The sequence below is a fragment of the Podarcis melisellensis genome, assembly GCF_964234715.1.
Source record: "Podarcis melisellensis genome assembly, chromosome: 5".
NCBI classification, from domain to species: Eukaryota; Metazoa; Chordata; class Lepidosauria; order Squamata; family Lacertidae; genus Podarcis; species Podarcis melisellensis.
In genome coordinates this window covers 342785-351562 of record NC_138537.1, presented here as the reverse complement: position 1 = coordinate 351562, position 8778 = coordinate 342785, and the positions used below count along the sequence as shown (strand labels likewise).

The 8778-nt window shown below is 60.0% G+C and overlaps 1 protein-coding gene across 1 annotated transcript; it reads right to left on the bottom strand.

The window, feature by feature from the left end:
- Nucleotides 1–5463: 5463 nt before the first annotated feature.
- Nucleotides 5464–8778, bottom strand: XXYLT1 (xyloside xylosyltransferase 1). Its single transcript, XM_081911301.1, has 4 exons — nt 8290–8778; nt 8049–8196; nt 7347–7479; nt 5464–6575 (listed from the first exon to the last, which is right to left on the bottom strand). Exons 1-4 carry the CDS (start codon nt 8761–8763, stop codon nt 6179–6181), a joined length of 1152 nt encoding a protein of 383 aa, XP_081767427.1. The 5' UTR covers nt 8764–8778; the 3' UTR covers nt 5464–6178.

Genomic DNA, 8778 nt, shown 5'->3' with positions numbered 1-8778 from the left:
TTGGTGGGGATGTTGAAATGAACCGTTGCTTCTTCCAGTTGTTCTGCCACCCACAAAGAAAGAAAACAAGTCCAAGGGGGGGGAGTGAGGGGCAGGAAGGAGCTCTCTTGGGGGGGTGGAAGAGAGGGGTCCCATCATGAGGCTTCCTGGGGGGGGGGACTTCCTGGGAACTAAGACCCCTGGATCCTTTTCTGCCAAGCCAGGCCTCCCCCCCCCCCCGGGTTCACATCCACTTCCTTTGACTTGCATTTGGCTGGTGAAGATCCTGACTCTCTGGTTTGGGGGGGGAGTGAAGAGAGCCCTGCGGCCTCCTCCTCCTTCGTGACTCAGGTAACTGCAATAGTTCTTGCCTCATTCCATGATCCAGGGATTGTCTGTTTTAATAAACTTTATTAAAGGGGTCAGCAAGAAGCTGAACAAATTGATTTTGGAACTTATATAAAACTCAGGTGGGCAGCCATCGCTCCCTGCTCCCCCCATGCCATGTTTTGCCTGTTGTTGTTTTCCAACCTTTCCGAAGCATCTTCCGAAGACTGCATCCTTCCCCGGTGGCTAACTGATGCTTGCTTTCAATTCTTTTGCTTTTAACTTGTTTTTAGGTTTTTGTGATTTTAGTGTATAGTTTTATGTTTTGTGTCTATTTCTATGGCACAGCGGCATACAAATAGTTTTGTAAATAAAACAAGTACCATGGACAGCGTCCCGAGCTCAGCGGCTGCCTGCCGAATGGGGGTCTCCCTGACCAGGAGGAGAAAATTAGGGGGCAGAGCTCAGTTTCAGAGAGCCCTCGGACCTCAACACGCAGCAGGGTCAGGATCCTGCTCTGCCGCAAGCTGCTGAGTTTCCCTATAGAGTCTATTCCTGCCCTTTGCCACCTGAAGCGCCCTTGGTGGGAAGGCGGCGAGGTGCCCATTTCACAGATCAACCTACGAAACAAGCGTCCTCTGAGGGGCGTCTGTTCTCGCGGCCTGGGAAGGGGGCGCAGGTCCCGATGCCCCCCTGGAAATGGGGCAGGCAGGCAGGCGAGGAAAGCGAAGCTGGCGGACCCGCGCGCGCAGGCCTGAGCTTGCCGCTGCTGCTCCCTCTCGTTCCTCTCCGGGGGTCGCGGGGACTTGCAAAGGCTTTGCAACCCGCCAGGCCAGAGCAGCCGCCTTGGGGGCGCCTCACGTTCTCTAGCGGGCGGGGGGCTCGGATGCCGCCCGAGCAGGAGGCGAGCAGCAGCTGCTCCAGCAAAGCTATTTTGAGCGCAGCGGGAAATGTCAAGAGCCAGGCCCCCCGATGGCACCCTGGGGAGCCACGTCAGCGGGACTGGCGGGGGGGGGGGGCTCTGCCCTTTGCGGGAGGGTGGCGAGGGGAGCTGTGTCTCGCAGCAGCGACAGCCAACCGCCTTCTCCCCCCCCCCCCGGGCTGCTGTGGGCAGCAGAGGCGGCCAGAGCTTCCTTTCCAGCCGGCAGATTTATCCTGGGCAGGATGAGGCTCACAGAGAGGGATGAAAGGGCAGAGGCAGGCCGAGAAAGGGGGGCCCCCTGGCACCCCCCCCCAGCCTGGCTCAGAGGCCTCTGGGGTCCCGGGGGAGGCCTTGGGCAAGATGCCCCCCTGGTGTTTGTGTCGGGGCCCTGGAAGCAGGCAAACTGCGCGCCAGGAACAGCTGGGGGAAAACTGCCCATCTCGCGCACAGCTCCTGGCGCGACCGCAGCTAAGTTGTGCGTCCAGTTCTGGTCGCCTCGCCTCAAAAAGGATGCGGCAGGTTGGGAAACGAGAACGGCAGTTCGAGGGATGGAGGGGTCGGAGCGACTCCCTTCTGAGGAAAGGGCGCAGCCGCAGCGCTCGAAGTGAATAGCATTTCTCATGGCCCGGAGAAAAGCTTTTCTCTCGCTCCCTCGCAACACCTTAAAGACTAAGTTTGCAGCGAGACCCGTTGCTGCGACAAACGGGGGGACGAAGGGGCTTCTCATATGCCTTGAACGGGGGGGGGGGTGACAGCAGACTCACAGGGCGAGGCGGGCTGAGAGGCCTCCCCACACCACCCAGCCTTGCCCCCTGCTCTCTCTCTCTCCTCCTCTCTCTGCCCCATACATTATGGGGTCGACGTGGGTTCTGCAGAGCTACGGGGGCAGCGCCAGGAGCTGCACCTTGCCAAGGGAGGCCGGAGCTCCACAGGGACCTGCGGAGCTGCACCCGGCGGAGGGGGGAAATGCGCCCTCCGCTTCCCCATAACGTGCGGCAGAGCCAGACCAGTTACAGATAGGTAGCCGTGTTGGTCTGCCATAGTCAAAACAAAAATTTTTTTTCTTTCCAGTAGCACCTTAAAGACCAACTAAGTTAGTTCTTGGTATGAGCTTTCGTGTGCATGCACACTTCTTCAGATACACTCTTCTTCTTCAGTATCTGAAGAAGTGTGCATGCACACGAAAGCTCATACCAAGAACTAACTTAGTTGGTCTTTAAGGTGCTACTGAGCCAGACCAGTTATCTCTCTCCCCATCGCGCAAGGCTTTCGTGGGGCTCAGCTCCACCCCCCGCGACTTCCTGCAGATCTGGAACCTGCAGGAAGAGGAAACCAGGCAGGCGGCTCTGCGGGACCTGGCCGCTCTCCAGAAGCGCCCGGGCTAAAAATATCGCGCAAGTGCAAGCCGGGGAGGGGCGGGTGACAGACAGGCGCGCCCTCCTGGGCGAGCTGTCATTGCAGGACGGGTGCCTTGGCTCCAGCGGCGCAAGAGGGCTGTGCGTGACTCAGTCCCAGCCAGGCAGCCTCACTGACCCCCGGTGCGCCTGAGCTGCCAGCCAAGCACCCAGAGGAAAGACCCCTCCGGATCCTGCCCAGGGCAGCCTTGGCACAGCCTCCCGCGGGCACCTGCCACTTCCGCAACAGAAGCATCTGGCTGGGAATTGGGACGTGGCGGGGCAGGGCGCTGCTCCTCCGCGGGATGGCGCAGGGATCCTGCGTGCCACTAGCCGCTTGTTCAGTCCCAGTTCAGGGCTGCTCGTCCGTCTTCCTCCGGGGTCTTCTGCTGCTCCGTGGCAGAGAAACGGGTCGAGGGCTTCCCATGTTCTCTGTTGATAGTCCTGAAGCTGCCCTCTTTCCGGGGTAAAGCTGCCCTCTTTCCTGCTGTCCTGGTAAAGGGCCTTGGGCTGGACTCGAACTCCCATTCTCCCCGCCCATGAGGCTAGGCTGGCAGCTGGGAGCCAGGAGGGCACCGGGGAGGGGAGGACTCAGTCCCAGGGGGTGGGGAGCTGAAACACCCCTTCCTCTTGCCACCGGTGCAGAACAGCGTCCGGATCCTGCACCCCAACAATATTTTATGTAGGAACCCCTTTGCTGCTGGGGTAACCAACACACCAACACGGTTCCCTGCAGAGGTAGCTGGGCACCAGCGCCAGCCAGCAGGACCAATGGTCAGGCACGAGGGGCGAGACCTGGAGGGCCCTAAAGAAGCATCTTTGCACAGAGCGAGGCAGGGGCTCCTGGAAGACCCGCGTCCTCACGCAGCACGTCTGGCGAGCCGCTCTCTCGCCTCATCAGGTCGCTTTAGTTGAGACTCCTGGATGGCAGGGGCTGAACTAGATGATCCTTGGCTTCCCTCCCATTCCATGACTCTATGAGCTTGTTTCGCCCTCATTTGGTCCCTAAAGCCGGCAGAGCGGAGATGGGCGGGCTCCTGCTGCAGCTGCGACGCCAGACCCCGAGGAAGGCTCTCCTCGCCCCCAGCGTCAAACTCACGCTTTGTGTTTGGCCCCGATCCCTGTCCTGCTCAACAGCCAGAGGCCGCTTTGGCACCAGCCCAACGCCAGCTAATGGGGGATCCTGCTGCAAGGCTGCAGCCGGCCAGGACGGAGCAGGCTCGCCCGGGCTGCTGCTTCAAGTATTCCGCATCGAGGTGCCAATTGCTTTCCCCGACGCTGCCGAGACGCCAGCCCTGCAGAGGCGGCTAAAAAGGCGAATTTGCCTCGTGGGTTGTGAGAACGGGAGCAGCGCCCTCTGGAGGAGGTTCTGAGTAGGACAACGCAAAGGACCCAGGGATGGAGAGACGTCCCCTAGACCTAGAGGGATCAGCTTGGGGGCTTTTGGGGTTTAGAGAAAAGGAGAGGAAGAGGCAAAGGGAAAGAAGGATGTGAAATTATGCCTGGCATGTAGAAAGTGGAGGGAGAAAAGTTTTCTCCTCCTCTCTTATGACACCAAAATCCATGGACATCCAAGTGAAGCGGAAGCTGTTTTCGATTTCTTTTAATGCTGTTCACCTGCTCTGGGACCTTTGTGTGAAGGGCTAAATAAGTAAATAACAGCCGAATCCTGGAAGATTCAGAACAGAAAGGAAGCTCTCCTTTGCAGAGTTAACTTGTGGGACTCCCACCCCCAGGAAGCCCTGATCCATGGCTACCAACCTAGGCGGCTTTAAAAGAGGATCAGAAAAATTCACGGAGAGGAGGGCTATTGGTGGCTCCTAGAAGGACGAAGGCTCTGCTTCTGACTGCACAGCAGGGGCACCAGTGCTTCTACCAGTTGCTGGAAACCACGGAAAGAAACACTTTTCTTCACCTACTTTCTCTATGCCAGGCAACCTGTGTCACACTTTTATCATGTCTCCTTTTACTCACCTTTACTCTAAAGAGTCCCAAATTTTTCAACCTTTCCCCATGGGGGCAAAGGACAGTCACTCTGTTCCTTTGGTCATTTCTGTTGCTTTTTCCTGAACTTTTTCCTGCTCTACGATATCCTTTTTGAGGTGAGGCGACCAGAACTGGACACAGGATTCCAAATGCAGACACACCACTGATTTGTAAATAGCATGTCAGTAGTTTTGTTTTCAATTCCTTTCCTGATGATCCCTAGTGTGGAATTTGCCTTTTTCACGGCTGTCGCACATGGGCCCAACATCTCTATCGCTCTCTCTGCTCCAACCCAGAGGACCCACTCCTGGTCTTCAACACCAGTTCAGGCCCCACAAGTGTGTATGCGAAATCAACATTTTCTGTGGGAACCTGCAACACTTTACACTCGTTTCCATTGAATTGTACTTGCCATGTTGCAGCTCCCTCACTACTGGAGAGATCCTTTTGGAGCTCTTCACAATCTCTTTTTGTTTTAACCACCCTGATCAATTTAGTGTTACCAGCAAACTTGGCCCCCTCCCTGCTCTAGTCCAGTGTTTCCCAAACTTGGGTCTCCAGCTGTTTTCAGACTACCATTCCCATAATCCCTGTCCACTGGTCCTGCAAGCTGGGGATGATGGGAGCTGTAGTCCAAAAACAGCTGGAAACCCAAGTTTGGACAAGATCCTTTATGAACAAGTTTAAGAAGCGTTCTACTTCCCTCTGTTTGAACAGCTTTCCATTCCTGATCCAAGAGGCCTGGAAGCCACGTCAGGTGGCAGCTGGTCTGACTTCCAGCAAGCCATTTCGCTTCCCTGCTGCAGACCCCTCTCCTTCCACCCCGCTTTCCCCAGAGGTGAGAGACATGCTGGGCCTGTTGGAATGAATTTTATTCTGCTCCTGCAGAAGGGACATAAGACTCCTGGCACCCTCTCCTTCTCCCCCCAGGTCTCACCCCACTGCCCCACTGCCTGACAGCAGAAGAAGAACAACCACACCATCACCCCCTGGACAAGGCCTCCCAGCCCCACAGTCTCCCCTCGGCCAAAAGGGCAGCAGGGCCTTTTCACCACTGCCCAAAAGGATGTTGGTGTGGAAGGCCAGGGCTGAACGCTCTAGTGGAACTGGGGGCCAATGGATCGCTGCAGAATCCAGGCTTGGTCCACAAGAATCTGTTCTTGGTCCGGGGGCCACGATCCTGCTGCCTTGCTGGGCACGTGTGCTGCAGCCAAGATCAGAACGTGGATGGCCGCACTCTGCAGTCAAGGGGGAAACGTTCACAGTCCCCCAGGGAGCTGCCAGGGAAATGTCCAGCAGGAGGTCTCAGCCCCAGAGAGGCCTTGGGCTCACCTCCCTCTCCCTGCTGTGTCTGGGTCCCAAAACAACAATTGCTGGCTGGTGGCAGAAGGCACTCAGCTCCCATCCTTCCTGCAAAGCCCATGAGGATTCCTCCCAAGTAGACCCCAGTTGTGCGCAAGGGAAAGGGAGCAACCTCCACTTGATGGAACCCCCCAGAGAGACATGGCGAGAGCCCTGCAGTGACCACAGCACAGCTGCAGCCCCCAAGCTCCCCCTGGCCAGCCAGGGGCTACTCCTGGGGGATGGGCGTGTTGCAGTTGCCGTGGTAGATCCGGACGTGGCCGTCGCAGCGGAAGTAGTGGTCAAAGACGTCGCGGTAGCCGTGCTCACGCCACCAGGAGCAGAGCTGCCGGTTCCAGGTGCAGTCGAGGACGTGGAAGAGCTCCGGGTGAGCCATGCCCACCAGCGTGAAGAAGTCCTGGTCGCCCAGGTGGCCCCGGAAGTGGAACTGGTCCGCCAGGCGCTGGGCGGCGCCCGGCTCCAGCAGGCGGTTGTAGAGCTCCGAGTGGCGCATGGCCTCCAGGTTCAGCAGGAGGACCCCACTGTTGAAGCCGGGGAGGCCGTCTGGCGGGGGCTCCCCCACCTTGGTCCCCGGGTGCTCCTGGCGGTACTGCCAGAAGAGGTGCCTGCACAAGAGGAAAGGCAAGTCAGAGCCCTGCAGGATTAGGCCAGGGGCCTGGCCCGGCCAGCATCCTGTTCTGCTTCTATTAGAAAACTCGCAATCAGGATCCGCACCCAAGAGCAGCTCTGCCCTCCTGCCGCTGGGATTCAGAAGCATTGCTGCCTCTGACTGTGAAGGGCAGAGCGGAGGCCGTGGGGCCGGAGTCATGGACAGCCCTGAATGTGTCTAATTCTCCTTTGCAGGGACAGCTGAGGCGGCCAGAGTCCTCCTGTCTCTTCCAAACAAAGTCAGGAAGGAAAGTCGGGGGGGGGGGGGGAATGAGCATGGCCAGCCCCATCCCAGGCCCCTGCTGGCAAGAGCTGCGTACAAACAGCTGGCAAGAGCAAAGGAAGGAAACATCTGGAGGGCAGCCCCACTCCCCAGCCAGCAGAGGAGATGGAGGGCGGAGCTGACCCCCTTCCTCCCAGGCTCCAGGTGACAGCAGCAGTGCCCCCCCAGGCCTGCCCCCCTTGCTACATGTGTCCCTTGTCCTACCAGGTGTTTGTAAGCAGCAAATTGACAACAGCCCCCCCAAAAGTGAGCTCATGTTGAGTTTCAAGAGAACACTTTCCCCACAGATTTTCTGCCCAACTTCCCTTCTCAAGTCTTTTGTCCTGAGCGTAGGGGGGGGGGATTCTGGGAAGCCACCTCTGAGCACCCCCTTGTGCCCATGTGCAGCTTCTGCTAGGATCCCAAGTACCCCCCCCCCTCCGGAGCACCCACTGCTGGCACCTACCGATAGACGGGCTGCATCTCGTGGACGATGCCAATCACGGCCCCTTCTGGGAAGTTGTCAAACTCTTCAAAGAGTTCCCGGATGTTGGTCCTGTACTCCACATCAAGGTCCACCTGGATGATCCGCGAAATCTCTGTGGGGGAGGGGCAACGAGGAGCCTCTGAAGCACCTTCCCTGCTCCCTTGGTCCTCCCTAGGCACAGCTTCCACCCCCCCCCCAGGGAGGCTTCAATCAGCCCCCACCCAGGGGAAGAGGCCAGGGACCAAGACCATACATGGCAGTCAGGTAGGGGGCAGGGGTGGGTCATGGGGGCTCAGTAACTGTATATTGCACCTTCTCCCCTCTCCCTGCTGCACTGAGATGAAAGGGGGGGCAGTCTTTGTGGTGCATTCTGGGACAGGGTATTCTGCTGCCAATGGCAGGGGGGAGGCAGCATGGAACACTTTCCTTGTTAGGTGAAAGACAGAGAGAGAGAGGCATTGTATGCCACCCCCTCCCCATCCTCTGGCGGTGGCTGTGGGCACAGCCCCTTCTGCCCCAGTGGCCAGGCCAGTCTACTCAGTCCGACTTTGGCCATCTCACCTGGCGCTGCCACCCTGGCCAAGCTCACCCCCTGGACCCCAAGCGCCAGGCATGCGGAAGCGCCAAGGATGCCAGGGAGGGGGCAGGTGGACGGGGGGTGCTGCCCATCTGGCTGCTGACCTTTGGGCAGGACGCGGTGCATGGCCAGCGAGAGGAAGAAGAGGGCGTCGCCATAGTAGGTTCCGGCGCCGGCGCTGAAGAGCTTCTGCATGGCCTCGACCAGGGGAAGCAGCTTCTCGGCCACCACGTCCACGTCGTGGAAGACCACCTGCGGGAAGCGGGAGAAGCAGCGTCACGGGAGGGATGCGCGTCGGGGAAAGCGGGGCTGCCGCGCAAGAGCCCCGGCGGGACGTGAGCGCACCTTGTGCTGGAACTGCGCGCTGCGCAGCGCGTCGCGGAGGACGGCCTTCCCGACGGGGCGGCTGGGCGCGTCGCTGAGCAGGTGCAGCACCAGGGCCTGGCGCGGGCCCAGCTTGGCGAAGCGCGCCAGCGAGCGCAGCGCCGCCTCGGCCTTGGATCGCAGCGCCGCGTTGCGCTCCGCCTTGGCCAGCAGCAGCAGCACGTGCAGCTCGGCCTCGCCCGCCGCCCCCGACGCCAGCCCCGCCGAGGCCAGCAGCTCCTCGCCCGCCTTGGCCTTGCTCTCCCCCACCGAGGCGGCGGCGGCACCCGGGGCGGCCGGGGCGGAGGCGGGCGGCGGCGGCGGCGCGCGGGGCTCCGGCGAGGCGGGCGAGCGCGCGTAGTAGAGGGCGCACAGCACGGCCAGCGCCGCCGCCGCCGCCAGCGCGCACGGAGGGGGCCGCAGCAGCGACGCCGGAGAGCCGGCCAGACGCGCCATGCTCGGCGGCGGCGG

Coding starts and splice junctions, on each gene's coding strand:
- XXYLT1 (XM_081911301.1), bottom strand. CDS start 8,763: ATGGCGCGTCTGGCCGGCTCTCCGGCGTCGCTGCTGCGGCCCCCTCCG. Junction 7,480..8,048: donor GCACCGCGTCCTGCCCAAAG/GTCAGCAGCCAG, acceptor CCTCCCCCACAG/AGATTTCGCGGATCATCCAG. Junction 6,576..7,346: donor GAGATGCAGCCCGTCTATCG/GTAGGTGCCAGC, acceptor CCTCTTGTGCAG/GCACCTCTTCTGGCAGTACC.